The following is a 20691-nucleotide window of genomic DNA, read 5'->3' as shown; positions in this document are numbered from 1 at the left end:
AGATAGCCTATAGAAATGGTAGCATGGCTACTAATGGTGAATATTATTCACTTTTATTTTATTGAATATTCATGGTGAATATTATTCACTTATTTTTTTGAATATTATTCACTTTTATTTTATTGAATATTCAATTCAGTATTATTTCACTGCAGATCTACAGTGAAAAAGAGCAAATGGGGCAGAAAGAAATGCAGAATGTACAGTTTGGATTGAAAAAGAACACTAGGAAGATTAATTTTGGAGCCAAGACATGTGCTGAAGGAGAGGATCCCTTTGCTAAGGAGATTAAAATGATTAAGGATAGGCCTACAGATTTGCAGTTAAACAATGGAAAGAATGCTTCCAGAGCAGGACCACACCCTGCTAAGCCTCCAACTTGTGATAGAAAAATGCTGCAGGGATTTTCTGCTAGAAAATCACAGCAGAGAAAAGTTTCAAAAATGGATGAAGTGGGCAGGGGTCCACCCCAAACTTGCAGACAAAGTTGTCTGCGTCATTCCTGTGGTGCTGGCTTTAGAGTCACGAAAGATGCAAGGTTGAAAGGGTCGCCTAAGCAGTTTCTAAGAGCCGTGGAGCTAGGCAGCGTGCACCAGGGATGTCCCTACATGAGGAAGGCCCTGACAGGTCATTTTGTGAAGCTGTGAAAGTGAAGCCTGGTTGGCAGTGGAGACCCCAAGAAGATGTTCATGATGCCAAAGCTGTGAGACATTGGCCAAGGAGAACTACATACAGGGAGTGGTACCAGCCCAAGAGGGAGATGTATGTTGCAAGCAGCAAAGTTGGAGAGGCTGAGCCATCTAAGCCCTTTGGAAGTAAAGTCCCAGAAGTCGGATGTGAAACTACTGGATTTGGCGTTTGCCCTGCTGGTTTTTGGCCTTGTTTTGGAATGTATAGTTAAGAGATTACCCCTGAGTCTCAGAAGAGACTTTGGACTATGTACTTTTGAATAGCATTGAGACAGGTAAAGACTATAGGAACTTTTAAGATTGGACTAAATGCATTTTGCATCTTATATGGTCATGAGCTTTTGGGGGCCAGGGAGTGGAATGTGGTGGTGTGAATGAGAATGTCCCCTATAGGTTCTAAGTATTCAAACATTTTGTCCTCAGTGGTGCTGTTTTGCAAGGTCTTAGAAGGTATGTATGGCCATGCTAGAGGAAGCACGTCACTGGGCTTAGAGAGTTCTTAAGCCTTGCTGATTTCCAGTCACACTGTGCTTCCTGTGCCTGCTTGAAGATATGAGAGCTTAGCGTCTACTCCTGCTCCAGCCATCTCTGCTGCCATGCCTCTCTACCATGATGGACTCTTGCCCCTTTGAAACCATAAGCTAAATAAACTCTTCTTTTTATAAGTTCTCTTGGTCATGGTGTTTCTCTCACAGAAACAGAAAAGTAACTAATAAAAGTTCATGATTTTAATTAATTTTGTTAAATGTAAATAGTTTTATTCCTAGCACTACTGTGAATTGAATTGATTTGCTAAATTTATCTTGAATTTACATGGAAATCATTTTGTTCTTACTTGGGTTGCTACCTCATAATGACAGATTCCATTTGATGGAGAACTGCAAACACCTTTAGTTTGGGTCCAGTGAAATTGCGATCTTCTTTTCATAACTCTTTTCAAATCTAATATTGGTATTACTAGTTCATTTCAAGAGGGAAATTTATCCTCATTAGCATTTGTGAGAAACACTCTGAAGGTGATTCTTGATTTATTAAGCAATTAACTCAGCTTGGAACACAAGCTTCATAGATGGGATTTTAAAGCCAAAACATTTCCAGCTTGTCCAAGTTCAGGGAGAAATGTGGCTCTGTTGGAGTTGTTCATGTATGTAAGTTCAACTGTTTCCAATTTGTATTTAGGACAGACTAGAGAATAGTGTACACCAATTACCTGGGGACTCAGACCCACTTATTACCTGTAGCTGTTACCTTCCTTGGCAACATTCTTTGCATTTTTGAGACAAATCCAATTTCCAGGGCTCAATTTTGTATGAAATGAGTGTACTTTGAAATATTTATCAGAATCAAAAGCAATATTGTTAATGCCATTGAAAAATTCACTAATGGAATGTATTGTGAATATTTGAAGTTATAATTGTGCATGAAGCAAATAAAATCCCAGTTTAATTGTTGCTGTTCCAACTTTAGATTATCATATATGAGGTTTCTTAAAATAAGAACACATTAGTTGTTCTTTTTTCCATGTTAAATGCCATATGCCATATTCATATGCCATATACCATAGGCCAGAACAAAGCTCTCAGTCTATCTTGTCATTTAAAAATAGTAGGCACAAGAGGAAGATCCTGCTGTGTGCATTTAGGCAATGCAGAGTTTAAAGCCACACCACAAGTTCTGAATAGTGACTTGCAGTAATTGATTACCGTTGTAGTGTGCATATATTATTAAGACATTAACATTTTTAACAAAATGAAATTCATTCTGTCAGTTTTTCTTTGCATTCTTATGGTGAGCAGGTGTAATAAAAATTCACAATTGCTGGTTACATCTCTTATATTGAATTACAATTTAGGATTACACTATGTTTCTACTCTTGAAATGAATTACAAAAATTATTTACAGAGCATTTTATTATTTTGAGGGCTTAAAAATATTTTAAAATTTACTGTAAAATAAATTACATAAAATTTAGTGTTTTCTTTAGAATGAAGAAAACTGTGACCCTCAGTTTGAAGTGTTTAAATAGGCATTCGTTCTTTTTTGACTTTGAAATTCAGCTTTTCTATTGTATTTCTTCCAAATGAATTTGTGCTCTTGGCACCAATGATATACTGACCTTAAAAAAAAAAAAATCAAAGCTTTAAATGTCTATGACTGCTGGTATTCTTTGTCATCTTTTGATTGTATTCATATAAAATAAAGTAACCTTATTTTAGGTACTGAGTGATCAATAGTATTAATATTATAGTATAAAATATTTAAGAATTAGAAATATGCACAACTCTTTTAAATTTAACTTTTCTTTCCTGTCCCCATCCTTGTGCTTTTACATAGTTTCCACAAGTCACGTAATTTAAAGAGATGATACAAAGTGCCAGACTAAGAAAATCTGGTTGAAATGATGGGTAGTTAAGGTACTGTGTAAAGCTATCTTTGCATTCTCCAATTTACCAGTGTCTTCTGTGTGCTAGGTGATCTATTAAGGACTGTTAAGAGGATTAAAGTAGGTAGAGTATATACTAGTAGCCAGCATTTCAGTTTCATGCTATACGATTGAACAAGTCAACAGCAGAATGGAAGACACAAGAATTGTAGTTGAAAGTTGGTAAACTTCCTCCTCTGTGTTTTGGTGGCTTTTTTGTTTTATACGATATAATTAAAGAAAACAAAAGCAGAAAAGAATACACAAGAATCTTGGTTTGAAGTTGTTGACCATTTTTCTGTGTGTTTTTTTTGGTTTTTTTTTTTTTTGTGTGTGTGTGTGTGTGTGTGTGTGTGTGTGTGTGTGTGTACGTGTACATACACGCACGCACACGCACAAGTGCACTTACCCCTATTCACCTCCACATGCACATGTGGTGGCTGGAAGTTGACATTGGATGTCTTCCTTAGTTGCTTTGAACCTTGGATGGAGCTCACTAATTCTGCTAGACTCATTGGCCAGCTCTCCTCCAGGGTCCAGCTGTGTCCACTCATTCCAGCATTGGGATTCTAAGCACCACTGTGCCCAGGCTTTCAAAGCTTGTGTACTAGAGATCTTAACTCAGGTCCTCATGTTCCTTGTTTAATCATCATTGTATAGTACACTGGGGATCTAAACTTAGGTTCATTTTTTAAATCATTATAGTTGCTTAATTATCAGTGTCCACTAAGATCACTTTTTCAGAAAATTCTAGAAAAGAAAACATTTTTTAAATATATTTTTGTCTTTTCCTAATGAAAGCTTTATAGCAGTGTTAATTAGTAAAACTGACTAGTCTGAGTTTTTCATTCTTTCCTATTATACTAGTGAAGATAATAACAGTTACTCTGTTTATTCTGTTCCTGTTTCCAAGAATTGATTTATTAAATTAAAAAATATATATAGTAGTATATAGTAGTATATATGTATGCTAATTGTAAAGAGTCAAATGCTATAGCTTCATAGAAAGTGAAAAATCTGTTTTTCTCATGCCTCCTATCCTAGTCCAGTCAATAGAAGCCCACTAACCACATACTGGTCATGTATTCTGATCGAGCACTTTCTGAAACAATCCATAAGCATATAATTTTACCATTGATAATATTAAATGTAACACAGCATATTTTAGCACTAATGGTACTATACAGAATTTCTTTTACTTAACAATATTTTTTATAGTTACTCTTTTACTCTTAAAATTAAACATTAAAATTACAAAAACCTTTTAAGGAGGAAAAGCTATCTAAAATGACAGTAAGGGATAAATAAGCATAACAATGGTGGTAAAAGCCATTCTTACCAAAACACATTTGATGTGTTTGTTGTTATTCTTGGTGTTATTGAGATCTGTTATTGTTATTATAAGTGATTTAGAAAAATTCTGTTTTCCATTCTGATTTTAATAAAAATAAATTGAAAATTCAAATGTTAATATACTTCCAGTCTCTTTAAAATTTGTAATAGATTAAGAAATCAAGCCTTATAGTTAAGTGGTTGTTGTCAAGGTTGGTAGAGAAATTACCAGTGCCTGTAACTTTGTAAATACCAAGGTTCTAAGTGGTTGTTGTCAAGGTTGGTAGAGAAATTACCAGTGCCTGTAACTTTGTAAATACCAAGGTTCATTTCACTGTGTCATATATTATGTCTGAAGAAATATTGTAAAGGAGATTCATAAAGTATGTACTTTACGTTCATCATATTCACCAAACGGTTGAAAACTGAGTGCACAGAGCTTTGTTACTGAAACTGTTGTTCTCTCTGTCATCAGCTCACTGGAGCACATGCAGGGAAGCCATGGTTACACCATCACTGTTCAGTCCTTTGGTGCAAAGGAGTAGGGTACTGAATGTTCTGTAATTGCTGAGTGATAGGAACAGAAACATCAAAAGTGAATTATCACAACGTTTACTTGCAGGAGATAATTTACTTGAAGAAGATTAATGTAACATTTTTATTGGTGACAATTTGAATCCCTGTAAATGTATGTTTATTGGAACACTTGGAACAATACATGTTACTCCATAGGTGTAAATTCTTCCAAAGATGGTTTTCTAGTGACATCTGCTGGTTCAATGCTGTAATAAAGATCACAGTATTCCATGGAAGTGATTTCACGGAAAACAAGCATGGGAAGGGAAAAAAAAAAAAAATTTGTGGTGGAATTGATTTTTTTTCACTATCATTTATACTTTATTCAAGATATGATCATTTGATGAAAGTATTATTTTAATGATCACAGTGTTGGGCTTCTTCATGCTTTCCTGTAGGTAGTATGTGGTTCCATCCTGAACCTTGGTAATTAGTTGTATTGATTAGGTTATTTGATACAGTACTGAAACTTCCTTTTCCTCCTTGTCTTTCCTGACTGTTTCATATTATACTTTACGTCAGCACAAAACCTTGAAAAGGTAGAGATTTGGTAAATATGAATTGAATTATTGTAATTAATCTATATCATTTGCAGAGACAAAATAGCAGGTCTGTGCATACACTTTATGAACACTTGAAAATCAAATGACACTTTATATTAGAGGCTGATTTAATTAGAAAAAATTGATTTTGGTTTTTTTTCTATAAAATATCTTTTGTCATTATAACACAGATAAATCAATAAATCACCTTACATGTTTTCTTCATCTATGCATTTTCTGTATTTATGAGTTCATGCCGTCTCCTGGATATGCTTATAACATGTAAATAAATCAGTCCTTTTTCAGCTGCTTGCATCCTTCACATCCATTCAGCCGGCTCCAGCACATCTCAAACTGCACATACCCTGAACCAATTTCATTTTCTACTCTTCTTTCCCCACCAGTCTTCCCTTTACTAAGTAGCCATTTGGTCCCTCTCTGCTCCAACCAAAGATATTTAGTAATCTCAGTTCCCGTTTTCTTTCACCCCACATTCAGACCATGTAGAAGTCTTGACACCTCTGCTTCTGAAATACATTCAGATTCCTCTTCTTGCCCCTCTGTCCACCTCTGTGGTGGTCATCTTCCCAGTGTTGATCCGCTTCCTCACCTCCAACCTTGCCTTCTGTATCTGCTCTTCCTCCAGCTGCCAAAATAATTCTCTTACGTGTTACATCCTTCCAGAGTCCTTAACCATGTCCCAAAGTGCCTCCCTGCATGGTTGGCAGCCCCCTCATCCTGCCCCTGTCACCCCATTGCCTACCATACTCCTCTACCCTGTTCTGCTGCAGTCGCAGGAGTCTTCTCTGTGCTGGAGCTATGCAGACTCAGCACAGATTTTGCTTGCTATTGCTTCGAACTGAAACGCCCTTCCTCCGTTCTGATCAAATTGTCAACTTTTGCCTCCTTTGTCAAGTTTCTGATCAAATTGTCAACTTTTGCCTCCTTGAGAGAACTCTACTTGACCCTGTTACTATGTAAAAAGAGAAAGCCTGACTTCATCACTGGATTCCCTTGCCTGCAGGGTTTTCTCCCACAACCATGATTAAGCTTTGCCTTACATTTTTGTTGTCACTCTCCCAGCTGGAATGTCTGTGGGGAAGTATGGTGCTGTCTTGTCCATTCTGCATATTTGGAACCTAAACCAGTGCTTAAGATAGTAGCCATGACGATTTTAAATAAGTCAGTGAGTATTCATACTTAGATGGAAAAGTAATTTTATCTACATTTTAATTACCAAACCCATAGTAAAGGGAAGCGCCATCTAATGGGTCTACTTTGTTTAAATCTTTATATCACACCTTCTACATTGAATATAGATTTCAGTAACATTTCATAGTTAGGTTACGACTTGCACAATACTCTCAATGTCAAAATGTAGGGCCACATTTTAAAGATTCTTCTTATGGGAATAATTACTTTTTTGTTCTTTTGACACAGACATCTGACCCTCAATTACACTAACAAACCTTATACACATGAATGGAAGAAAGAATAGCCTTTTGAATCCATGTTAAGACTTTACCAATATGAAGTGCTTCCCACAGGGTTCTGCTGAAAGAACCAACCTTCCATCATAATGAAATTGCAAATTCATTTGTATATGCCCCTTTTATACTTGAAAGCTACTTTTTGATGTTTTGGTCTGCAATTAAATTTATTGTGCAGGGTCAAAAATACGCAGTGCTGACTAGACCAAGTTGTCAGAATCTTTTATCTATTCAGCACTGCACAAAGATAAATGGCTATCTTTTAACAATGACCTACCAAAGACAGAATTTGTTCCCAGATGTACATAATCTTTTAATCAATCTACTGCTTTCTTTCAATCTACTGCTTTCTTTTCTCCAGTCAATAGACCTCTAGCCCACTCCCTCACCACTCCACCCATCTAGATTATGGGTTTTAAATTACTATGCAACACTTTCTTCTGGTGGAGAAAAGATAGGTTTAAGAATTTTAATGCTGTAATTTTCCCAAGAACATTTTTAGCTTAGCATATGAATTCTTTTGACTTCATGCCCATTCTCTGTGTATTTATAAAGTGTGTTACCTGCGTTCTCTGGTTACATTTCCCACTGTTAACATGACCACAAAGTTGATCATGCTGCCTCACCAAAATGAAACCTTAAGTGTTTTAAATCATCTGCACGTGGTTTACAGTTTTTTGCCGATTTTTATCACCTCCAATGAGATATATTTTAAAACTTCATTTGTAACCTAGCATACAAATAACATACAGAATGAGATGCTCATTTATTTTATTTAATTCAAGATCTGATATTAAAATATATTAGAACGTCATTGCATCACCAATCAATAGATTTCTTCAAAAGATTTTAGTAATAAATACCCACAGTCCCTTTATGTAATGAGTATACCAAAGATTCCATATGGTTATAATTACCATGCATAACAGGCCTTTGGCCCTATTAGTAATGTCCCTACTTTAAGATTATGTTTACTGTCAATCCGAGTTTTTCATTTTTCTTTAATTCTAAATCACTAGGTAGTCTGCATCTTTCTCAGTTTAAACTGCAATTTCATGAGAATGAACAGAAGAAAACCTTGACTTTTCAGTTAGATGACATTCCTCCCCAAGTGGACCTGTGACTCCTGTGCGTCTGTTAGCCTTGTGACCACCATGAAGTGAAGTTGCTTCCGTTTTTACCCCTGTGCAGATACAATGTGCAGGGAAGCCTACACAGAGAGCTACATTATTATCAAATGAAACAACACTAGTTAATGGCCCCAACTGCCCAGCAGTCCTAAGTATTCAAAAAGTACTGCTTGGAATCATCTCCCCCTTCCCTGTCTCTCCTGTTTGCCATTCTGTGTATCTCTTCTGGTTTGGCTTACCTGGAGGTTTTGTAAAAGCATTGTACTGAACGTGAAGCTTTTCTGTGCCTGCTAGCTCTTTGTTACTCTGCATCCGACGAATTACTGGAAAGAAGTCAGGACCTTGGATTGACATAGTTGTTAGACTCAACTAGTATATGTGGTGTTATAGTGTATGTGGTGTTTTTTTTCCACAGAACATCAGCCCCCAGGGATTGGGCAGAATGAAGAATGTTTACTTCCAGCCTTCATTTTAAATCCAGATGCATCCCTTAGAAGATTGACTTAAGTCTCTCTTCAACTATAGAGCTGAAGATTGAGCCCAAACTTAGATTAATAAGCCATAGTAAAACCAGACATAATTATATTAATCATTTTGTGTCACAAAGGTGGCTTGCTTCATTTCTGATTGCTTGTTTGACCATTTGTAATGCTTACTTAGACCTTTACCAAAAAATTTCACCTTTTAAACCACTTTAAAAAAAAAAAGCCATCAAATATACTACTTCATATTTTAAAACATGTTATTTTATGATTGCAAATTTTTGTTTTAGGTGCAAAGATGGCTTGAAAGGATTTACATTTTCTGCACTTAGGTAAGTAACATTTTATATATCCTTGTTAAGAGAAAAGTTATGAGTTAACTTTCTTAAAATAATAAAATATGCAATTACAGTATTTATTAATTTACTTTTTAATCTGACAACAGTTTTAAATGTAACAAAAGCACTTCCAAGCCTTTTTGGATAGTTTATTGAAAGAATAATTTACTAGACATTTTCCCCTAAAAATCATTCAAACAATGACTACTACTTTTGGGGTCCTGTTGTGACTTATACTTTAGGATGTTAGAAAAGAAAGAAAAGAACTCTCGTCAGGGAGCTTGGAAAGGCAAAGCTGTGTGAATGAAACCTTAGGAAAAGATGGAAGTACTTAACTGCCTGGGATTTATGCATGCACTGACAAATACATTGCATCTTAGTGTTGCTAAAGTCTTTTCTTTTTACTTCATCTCTTCGCACAGTAATCTGCCCATTATGTATGCTGTATAAATGTTAGATAGCATTGGTGTTACTAAGTTTAAAGCATTTTCATGGACTAGTTAATTAAATTTTTTTCAATCATTAAAATTTTTGCAAGCATTCTGTGAGGAGGATTTTTATGCCCACCTGGACACCATGAAAAAAACCAAAGCTCTGAATGTTTGACTAATTTAACATCTCACAATATATACTGACTCCAAAACCAATGGTTTTTCAGTTTATGTCATAAGTGTTGCATGTTTTATTTTCTGAAGCACATAGAGTAGTATTAGTGAAGTAGAGTAGTGTGGTGGCGCTTACTGTAAGTATTAGAGGGGAAAATTAGGGTATGCTTCAGTTCTAGGAGAAGTTTTTATGCCATTGTCTCTTATGATTATTTTGAGGATCAGATGAGCTAGTGCATAGTGTTGGAAAGCAGTGCCTGGCAAGCAATAAGTATTCAGAATCTTGGCTCTTCATCTTATGGGTGGTATGCATTTAAGGGGTAGCTTTAGCTAAGTACAACTGAAAAAGAAGAGCGCTGTTTGTGGAAGTGAATAAAGATCTATTTTAGGGAATTTAAAGATATTTTTGGCAGGTTGAGTCAGATAGTAGAAGTGATAGGGGATGAGGAGGGCAGAAGGCTGATTTGATTTGATAAAGTGGGCTGAGAATCATTAAATAGTTTTGAATGAGGTATGAGGTAGGTAACAATGTCTCAGAAAGGCTAGTCTAGAAAAAGTATTTGAGTCATTGAAAAATAGAAAACCAAAGGAGGAAAGACAAAAGAAATGCTTGGATTTAGGTGATAATGAAAAGATTAAAGAGAAAAGACAGCAGTTATCAATAGAAGGAAATAGGAAATGATCCCCTAGTGAGTGACGTTTTTCCTTCTTTGTTATTCTCCTCCTATCAGCTGAGTATTGAAAGCCCAGGCAGGTACTCAGAGGAAGTTGGTATTAATGGCAGATCACCTGGCCTGACAGGAAACCGGTTTGGAATGGGAAAAAAAAAAAAGGCTCCTGTGTGATCATGAGTGTTTCAGAGCTTAGTGGTAGAGCACTTGCCTACTGTGTGTGAGACCCTGGGTTCAATCCCCATTACACACACACACACACACACACAGAGAGAGAGAGAGAGAGAGAGAGAGAGAGAGAGAGAGAGAGAGAGAGCGAGAGAGAGAGGGAGAGAGAGGGGGAGGTAGGTGCAGGCAGGTACTCAGAGGAAGTTGGTATTAATGGCAGATCACCTGGCCTGACAGGAAACCGGTTTGGAATGGGAAAAAAAAAAAAGGCTCCTGTGTGATCATGAGTGTTTCAGAGCTTAGTGGTAGAGCACTTGCCTTGTGTGTGTGAGACCCTGGGTTCAATCCCCATTACACACACACACACACACACACAGAGAGAGAGAGAGAGAGAGAGAGAGAGAGAGAGAGAAAGTGCTGGTGGGGAGACTATGAATCAGAATTTTGGATTTGGTTGTGGAAACTTTATGGTAACAAAAACTTCTGAAATTATAGTGCATATATAATTTGTTGCCTTATTTTTTTCATAAGAAATCATGATATTTATTAGAAAATAAGTTTTTGCTTTGTCCTTCCAATGATGATAAAGTATGGTGCATTAACTGAAAGTTGATAACAAAACCAGAAGATGATTTTCTTAAGAAAAAACTATGCCTTGTTTCCCTAAGAGTCCTCAAATCCTTGCAAAAACTCAAAATGTGTCAGATACCTTTCTATCTCTTCTTTTTAAAAATATTTATTTTATGTGTATGAGTATTATGCCTACATACACTTGAGTGCATCGTGTGTGTAATGCCTTCAGAGTCCAGAATACGGTGTTAGATTCTCTAGAACTGGAGTTAAGGATAGTTGTTAGCTACCATGTGGGTGCTGGGAATTGAACCTGGATCCTTTGGAAGAGGAGCTAGTATACCTAAACACTGAGCCATCTCCCTAGACCTCTATCTCTTCTTCAGATCCACTCTTACTCAAGGACTAGTCTGGACTGTTGACACTTAAATTTTCCTTTGTGTTATAGGAAAGTCTTCTAGAGAAATGTTTATTTGTTACAAGCACTGTTGTTAAAGAAATCGTTACGCATTGCAGATTGTTGTGCTTACATTGTACTTCTTCCCCTGATCAGAGTTGATTTCATTTTAGAATGCCTGTATGCATATTGGTTACTTTCATATTTAAAGATGATATTCAGAATACTAGTACTAAGACCTAGATGCTATTTTTACTGTCAAGTTTTATTGTTAAAAATCAATAAGTTAATGTATGTTTTTCTTAGAAGCTTCCAAAAGTATTATTACCTGTCATGATGTTCTTCTCTGCATCTTTCCATTGTCGACTGCCTAATTTTTATTATAGACACATACTATAAATTTATAATATGTCAAAAACAAAATTTTAGCCTTAATTATAGAAAAATGCATATTGTGGCCAAACTTAGTATGACTTTCTGGCAATATTAAACTGCCTTGTTGAGAATGCTCATCATTCGGGAATTAAGTGAATGCAAGTGAACGCCAGCAATAACTAGCCTGGGGAAGTGTTAGTCCTGTATGGACCACACTATTATGAAAATGCACATCATTTCATTGAGGAAAAGTCTCCTTAATCAATGTGTAGCTACTGATACACAGACCTAGTTTAATGTCCAGACTAGACACAGAGCAAAAGACGTTAGAATATTAAGCTTCATTCTAATTCAGTGCTCGTTTTTTAAAGCATTTAGCATGTAAGAGACTACACTATCACTTGATATTTATTGTCTTCATTTGTACTTTGTCCTAAGATGTGTACTGTGTTGAGAATACACTGGTGAATGAGTCAGATCTAGTCTCCGTCCTCAGAGACTGTGGGGAGACAATGTTAATTATAATTGTGCTGAATGTTGTAAAAGAAGTGCACGCTTTTTCAGGAAAAAATTCAGGCAGACCTAACTTAGTGTCTCCTTCCAAGTTGTAGATAGGAATAAAGACAGATGAAGGCTGGGAAATTGCACAGAATTACTTAGAGAGGGAAAAAAAAAGCCCAAATGCTATAACAGAAGTGCTATTCTTTCACAGACATCTGTTTTTTTCCTTTGAAAACAGGATAGCTACAAGAGTGTGGCAGTAAGGAGGATGACTTTAAAAGACAGGAAGGGTCTTGGCAAACATGTCGAATGAGCCAGATGAGAAAGGCAGCAGGAAGGCCTCGGCGTCCAGGAGGGTGCAGTGTCTTGTGGACTAAAGAGGACATATCTCATCTGTGGACTGCAGTATGGAACACTAACTTGGGACTAGCACTCACTCAGGCCTAGTCCCTGCTCTAAACGCGAGTTTGTATTTGATTCAGTCATAAGCTGCTGAAGTTCTCAGATGATGAGAATAACAAGTCCAGATCTGTGTGTTAGGAAGCTTCCCCTGGAAATTGTCTGCAGGATTAAGAAAACACCAGTTATAGAGATAGTGGTAGAAGCCATTGGAATAGCTGGAGTCATGGAAAGAACCATGTACAGATGTACGAAAGGGCATGCTTCAGTGATTGAGAGGTCAGATTTTGGAGTCAGACAGCTCTGTGTTCAAGTAGTTACTGACAATATACTCTGTAAATAGGATACCTATTCATGCTAACTCTTATGGGAATTACGGTACCTGTAGTATTGCTGTGAGGATTAAACAATTAACATTTATAAAAGGCTTGTTGGCGCTGTGCCTGTCACATAATTAGAACTCAGAAAATGCTTGTTCTTATAGTATTCATTCAATATTTTAATTAAATATTTTTAATACTCCACGTATTATTCTAGACACTGGGATATAATCACTAGGAGAGTGACATAGTTTTATAGTCCTTACTGTCTAGCTGGGAAGGGAGACTACTACAGTGGTACTTACAGTGCTGAGGGTTTGGGGGACTGCAGGGCCACAGGTGAAATAGCACTAATTCACCCCGACTAGAGACTGGGACAACTTCTTCAAGAAAGTGGCCTGTAGTGTGTGGTCATCAGCCCCATCAAGAGGACAGCAGATCATGATAGGCGTGAGAGAGACTATTGGTCTTCTAGTTTTATCCCAGTTGCTTATAAAGAACAGAATTCAGATCTTAAACCCTCCAGGCACAGCCTCAAGTAAAGAGCAAATTCTTTTGGAACAGTAGCAGCCAGAGTCAGAGCTGACATCTGGTGGCAAACAAACCCTTTGCACACCATGTGATTTGAAAACTGCATATTTTACCAAGTTTGCCATAATAGGATGGATGTCAGTTGTTGATAGTAACAAAAGCTTTTTCTGTTTTTGTTTTTGTTTTTTCTGAGCGCTTAAATTTTCATATTTTTCTTGTCACAAGACCTAGAATTTCAGCATAGTATTATTGAGCCTCTTATTTTTTAATCCAAATTTAAGATATGAATACGCTTTCTGAAATTTCAGGAGGTAGGGTTTCCTTAGGATAGCTTAGCTATTCTTTATAAGAGCAAAGACTCTTTCAGTGCAGTTCAAAACATGAAACTCCTTGAAAGCTCATTTCTCAAATGTTGTCTGATGGCAGTAACTTTTGGGGGGGGGGTCTTTTTGAGACAGGGTCTCCCTGTAGCCCCAGCTGTCCTGGAACTCACTATGTAGACCAGGCTGGCCTTGAACTCACAGAGATCCACCTGCCTCTGCCTCCCAGTGCTGGAATTAAAGGCATGTGCCACCACGCCTGGCTGCAGTAACATTTTTTATTGCATTGTCTTTGGAAAAACATTATCTGGCTTTGATAAAATAGGAACAGTTTCATATCCTAGATGTATTTAATTTTTTCCTAAGAAACATTGACTAACAGAATTTAGAGTCTAATGAAATAATCTGAGGATAGGTGCAATCCTGGCAGTTTTCCTAGGGCCTTCCACTGTACTGCAGCTATTTACCACTCAAGATTTCATTAGGTATAAACTTAGTTTTACTCTGAATGAGAAAACAATTCAATTGTAATTGTAAAAATAAAATACAATTTTTGTGATTGACCCACAGATCCAAATTGACCTGCCTGTTTTGAAAAATTTTACGGCATGCAACACTTTAAAAACTGACGTTCTTTGATGAGCGGTATAAGGTCTACTTGTCTATAAATATAAGGATCCATATTTAGCATACAGCAAGAAACTTCTTTTTGCAATTGATGGAGGCTATAATAGAGCTCCCCAACTGGCCACATGCAGAGAATATATATGTGAGAGATGCCAAGCCCCAAGTGACACATCTACAGTGGAATCTCTACACTTCAGGTTCATGAAATATAGCAGAATGGCGGGGGGGGGGTACTAATACATCTCTCAGTTCTCACTAGCAAAACTTCCTCATACAACAGAGTGCAATTTACACAGAAGGCCACAACTGGCCAAATTTTAGAAAATAAGAGACTGAAGACTATGTGTCACTGGATAGGACTCCTATTTTAAACCTTACCTACTTATGGCTCAGCCATCATTGTGGAAGAGAGGACTGAAAGATTGTGAGAGCCAGGGTTGGTGCATGAAAATAAACAGATACTTTCAGGCCCCAGGGAACTTGCTCATATGAACTTGTAACAATGGTGACAACATGCACAAGACCCATGCTGACTCAGTCAGACAAAAACCCAGCATAGAACAAGGGAAATCAGCAGCAGGCCCCTACCCTAGCTGAAGAACTGTTGCCAGTACTGTAGGGTGAGTGAGAGTTGATCTTCTTTAAGTACTGTAGGGTGAGTGAGAGTTGATCTTCTTTAAGGGAGTTACCCTAGATAGGCTGACTAGACTCCAGTGGCTGAACATGCATCTAAGGACATCTGGGTACAAAAGCTTGACCAGATAGGACTTAACATATATGACAGAATGCATGATATTCAGTGTGTTGGGGGGGGGCGCTATGGGAGGAATGAGGAAAGGTTATCTAAATTCAGTTAAAATCTATTATATGAAATGCAGAAAAACTCAAAAGTATTTTAAAAACTGGCATTCTGTGTAAATTAAAGACTACATTATAGAAGTATTGTGTTATATTTTACTTTGTTAGTTTGATTTTGAATATATTTCTATGTCAGATAAAATGACCATTAAAATTTTCTGAGTATTCAGATTTTGAAAATCTGTTTTAGAGTATAATATTATTTTATATAAGTTATAAAAGTACTAATTTAAGAAACTCTCCATATAGACAAATACATATCTGTATATAAATGACGTTTTTTTCTTACTGATTTTTTTTTCCACAGAGGAATATATCACAGGACATTTTGTTCTTTTCTTCAGGTTCATTGTAGGCAAGGAAGAAATTCCCACACATTCTAACTCGCCAGAAACAGCATATGCGAAAGTGGAACCAAAGAGGGAGAAACACAAAGGGAAGCCCCGAGGAACGAAGCTAATGACTTTAGTTAGGACGCTTGTGGATTCCATGTGCGTTCTTTATCTTGACATTTTGCGTACTTTGTCACTGTCTCATATGGCATCTGTACTGTGTCAGGGCAGTGCTGTTTTCTGTTCAGGTGATGTATTACACCTTTCTTCCCCAGCAAACCTATGCCTAGAGTATATAAAAGGTATATGATTGCAAATGAATGTTACTCATTCTTTTTCATTGGATGGCAGACTATCATGTGTCTTTAAAATAGATTTACATTAAGTTGAAATATTTTTCCATTTGCACTGGGCAGAGTACAGGAAGCCATGAAGAAGAACCTTGGGAAGCATGTGCTGAGTGACTGCCAGACTGGGAAAGAGAGGGAAAAAGTTGCTGTGAGAGTCAAGATGACACAGGAGCAGTGAGGCTCTAGCTCTAAGTAAAGGACATTTTCTAGCAGTAAAAAGATAGATGGCCCTAGGCTAAAGTTTAAAAAAAAAATGTTACACAGAAAAAGAAATCTATATTTTGTGCATTCTTTGGTATTTTAGTGTAGGCATTTAATAAAAATAAATGTAATGGTTTAAAAATTATGACTTCAGCCAACAGAGACAGTCATAGTAGTGACATTTTAGAGAGGACAGGACAAGTAGGCCATACTGAGGAAAAGGGATCACTTGTAGAAAGAAAACAGAAAAATTACCTTGACTCTTTTAAAAATATTTTATTTTATGTGTCTGAGTTTATTTTATGTATATATTGCCTGCATGTATGTAAGTGCACCCATGTCATGCAGTGACCACGGAAGTCAGAAGAGGGCATTGAATCCCCTGAAACTAGAGTTTTGGGTGGTTGTTAGCCCCTATGTGGGTGCTGGGAACCAAACCTGTGCCTTCTGCGAGAGCAACCAGTGCTCTTAACCACTGAGCCATCTCTCCAGCCCCCCTACCTTGGACTCTTATTTTGCCTCTAACAGCGTTGTGACTTTGGCAAGTGACTGAAGTAGCCTTTTTCTCAAAGTCCTTGACTGTTACCTCAGGTTAATAGTCCCTATTAATGAGCATCAAATGAAAAACCACATGTAAATTTGCCTGGTAGAATATATAGACACAGAGTGGATTTTTACTGAATTCAAATTTTTACTGAATTCAGAACTTTTGTGTTCCTTTTACTCTATATTGCACATAGAAAATATGAGAAAAAGAAGGAATTGTAGATGTCAGGAACAAACATTGCATTGAACTCATTAAGCAAGTTCAGAAATAGTTATGGGTCATCTTAGTGAAGAGGAAAGAGAGCTCTGCCTTTGTGAAAGTTGCTGAGAAAGTGAGTAATGTGAAGGGAACATGGAGAACAGACGAGGATGCATGGCTCCTGGGGATCAGCACTGAGCAGGTCATAACAGACACAGCTGAGCCACTGGGATGCAGCAGTTGCAGAATCTTATTGAAGGGAAGGAAAGCCAATAATATGAGATTGGTAGTCTAGGACTTAGGAGCCATTCTCACGAGTGACCAAGGAAAGATCAGGTGACAGTACAGATGGTATCAGGATATAACTTTGCTGGCAAAAGAGAGTTTAGTGATTCCTGTGAGCTGCAGTAGCAAAACTGGAGCTGACTTTGAAGAGGACACTTAGAAGTATGAAGAGTGATGGTTTGCACGAGGTATGAGCCTCTGGTTCAAGCCTTTTCAAGCCTTCAGCGTTAATCACTCAGCAACTCCACAGGGACAGATACGGCATATCATTCTAATGACATGCGGGTGGAATGAACTGATGCTGTCGCCTTTGACTAGGACAGGCTGCCCCTGTAATCCAGCTGCAGTGCAAAAGTGCTTTTCTGAAAGGTCTTGCTAGTAATCAATTTGCAAATGGGGTTGGAGAGGTACAGAGCTAGAGCATTTCTCTACATGCTTTGTCATACCCTTGAAAGAGTTTATGTGCTCCTACCATGAAAACAATGAACTAGTCTGAAAACTTATGATGGCTACTTGGTATGAAAGGGGACAACTTTGGAGAGAAAGAAAGAGATCTAGACCCATGTTAGTCCACCTACATTTTTACACCATGATGAACAAACAGCTAGAGTCAGTGTACGGCAAGAACGGTAGTCTTCCTAGCAGAAATGTTTACATGAAACTGGAGGTTTAAGTGGTTTACAATCAAATCACAAATAACCTACTTCTGACTTCCCACATGATTTTTATTTCCATATTTATTTTTTAAAACAAAATTTTGAATTGTAACACTTTATCAAGTTTCTTTTCCAGATGTTTTCTCTCAAATATAATTAAGTATAAATTCCTTTAATATGAGCACATTCTCATTATGATGTTTGCTCAAGTACTGGCTTCATGGATGATTTATGACCGTCATACTCTGCAATAGGAGATTTAAAGCTTCCATAATTTGGTGGTGTATATAGATGGTTAGATGCATGTTTTTCATGTTTAGTCACAAATGCTTGCCAATGTTTCTTTATTCCATATTCAGGTATTTTGATTGTAGTCACTTATGTATAATGTGTGAGCAACAAAGACAAAAACCTTTCTTACCCTTGCTTCTGGATGTCATAAAAAAAGTTTCAACCCCCTAGAAAGAAGTGGTAATATTTTTTCCCCTTTATTGGTTAGGAAATTTTAAATAGATTCATTAGCACACACATGCATTTATACATGTGTGTGTTTGTGCTCACAGGGATATATACATACACATATGTACTTCAAAAATAATTTGTTTTGTTTTTGGGGTTTGGTTTTAGATGCAAACATGGACCAAGGCATAGATGCTGCAAACATTATGAAGATAATTGCATCTCTTACTGCATTAAAGTAAGTCTGTGAAGGCGTCTACTTTTTTCCCACAAAGAAGACTATATACTGAAATAATTTCTCCATTAAATACTTTTCTGGTAACTAGAAAAGTTCACATTAATATTGGTATCATTTTTTTTTGCATTGATTCAGTGACTTTTGTGACAATAGATAATATAGTTTTCACTTACGAGATTTTTAGTTCAATTTAAAAATTAATTTGCTTAAAAATTGCTTTTGGGGGGGCTGGAGCTGTAGCACAGAGCTAGAGTACAGGTCTAACGTGCAGGAGACCCATGTCCAGCACCCACCACTGTAGCAATAATTAACTTAACCTAAACCTAAGGAAGTAAGAGAGATGAAAGGTGACAACCAAAGAGACAAGGCCATTATGATTGTAAGCCGTCCTCATTAGAGATATACCCTAGAACAGGCCCTTGGACCGTGTGCTGTCCCAGCCAGATCTTCAGGGTGACACATTGCATACACATTGTTCAGTTTGGAACAGTGATACCTATTTTTTGAATTGCTAAGTCTGTCATATTTTTTAAAAGGCATGTAGCTAACTAGAATTTGGCTCAAGTTATTCTACATTAAGAAAGTTAGCTATGCACACTAGCATAAATAAATTTCCTATTCTCTAGGGTAATTGAGTTATAGTGTGAAACTATACTTCCCGCCTCCCCTACTTCCTTCTCTTTCATCACCAGCCCTGGAAGAGTGTTTCCACTGTAGAGTGTAGAACAGGCGGCACCACCTGCTGCATTTCTCTTCTCTTTGAATGGTGCTCACAAGTCCAGTGCTTTTAGAAGTTACTGTTCTTTCTTGTATGGTTTCATTTCCCCCACAGTTGATGATGGGAAGAGCTGAGTTGTACACTACCCCAATATAGAGAGGCGGCTTTCTTCCCCATCTGTGTTTGTTAGTGTGAATGCCAAGGGCTCAGCGTTGACAGTGACAGTCACCCAACACCACACTCACATCAGAATCCCACACTATGACCAGGACTAAAACAGTAGAATACCTTTTGTACTGTGCAGTGGTTTCTGATTACTCTGCCCAAAAAGTGGCAACACCACCACCAACACAGGCAGAATGTGCTGACTCCAAAAAAGGGAGAATTCTTTCTAACAACAGAATTGTAGTCAAAGAGGAAACTCAGGTATGGGGTGGCAAGGTGATATGAACCATTTTCTGAGAAAAAAATAAGTCAAAATTACCAAGCAGTCAAAAAAGCAGCAATTCTTTCAAATATGTGCCAGTATTATAAACTTGGAAATTTATGAATTGGAATGTTACAAACTATTTGGAGACTCCTGGATCCATGTACAGTATGAAAATAGTAAAGTTTTTGACAGGGCACCTCATTAGGATATAGATTTGATTATACCGCATGTTAAGCCACATCTCTGAGTAAATATCCATATTAATTACATTCTCGACTCACTATACTTGCATCTTCTTTGCCCAGTGGTTGCTGTTCACAGGAGCATGTTCCTGCCCACCTCTTTATTGGCTCTGTGCTTTCTGTCTGAGATGAGTGGAATGTTCTCATGATCTTTTCTTTGGGGTCTACTTAACTGTCAGGTCCTCAGTAGCCTCTCTTTACTATTTAGTGTGTTACAAGTTATCCCAATGGCCTGATCATTTCCTTTGTGACACTTATACTTTGTAATTATGTTATATTCATTTGTCTACTCACTTATTTTCTCTTTTCATAATGAGCATGTAAAGTTCCACAAAGGCAAGAGCTTGATCTTGGCTGCCATGCCCCCCACATCTGATGTAACTATTGGAATAAAATAGGTAGCAAATAATATTTTCTGAATACATGGAAGTATAATTGAATGAATTTTTCCAAAAATGTATTTATTGGTTATCTTTGGAAAACTGGAAGAGAAAATTAGCCTGATTGTCAAAACTGAGTCACTAGATTACTGTTAAGGAGTTGTTGACAAGATAAAAGTGAGATAATTTCTGTATCAAACAAATGCTGGACAGTTTTAGTTAAACAATGGTAATTCACAGTACATGACTGGCCAGTTTAATTTCCATGTTTTCTCCAGATACAAGGTAGTTTTTAAAAATTTAATTGGTACA

General features: G+C 37.1%; 1 protein-coding gene across 1 annotated transcript in view; it reads left to right on the top strand.

The window, feature by feature from the left end:
- Positions 1 to 20691, top strand: part of Tmem135 (transmembrane protein 135) — a 272569-nt gene that overhangs the window by 237254 nt on the left and 14624 nt on the right. The window contains exons 7-9 of the mRNA XM_008844130.3: positions 8954 to 8995; positions 15688 to 15834; positions 18540 to 18609. Coding sequence (XP_008842352.1) covers positions 8954 to 8995; positions 15688 to 15834; positions 18540 to 18609 — 259 coding nt within the window. The remainder of the gene's footprint in view (positions 1 to 8953; positions 8996 to 15687; positions 15835 to 18539; positions 18610 to 20691) is intronic.

This window comes from Nannospalax galili, unplaced genomic scaffold (assembly GCF_000622305.1).
Source record: "Nannospalax galili isolate Female #2095 unplaced genomic scaffold, S.galili_v1.0 scaffold278, whole genome shotgun sequence".
Lineage (NCBI taxonomy): Eukaryota > Metazoa > Chordata > Mammalia > Rodentia > Spalacidae > Nannospalax > Nannospalax galili.
The sequence above is the reverse complement of the archived record's forward strand: the minus strand, read 5'-3'. Positions and strand labels throughout refer to the sequence as shown.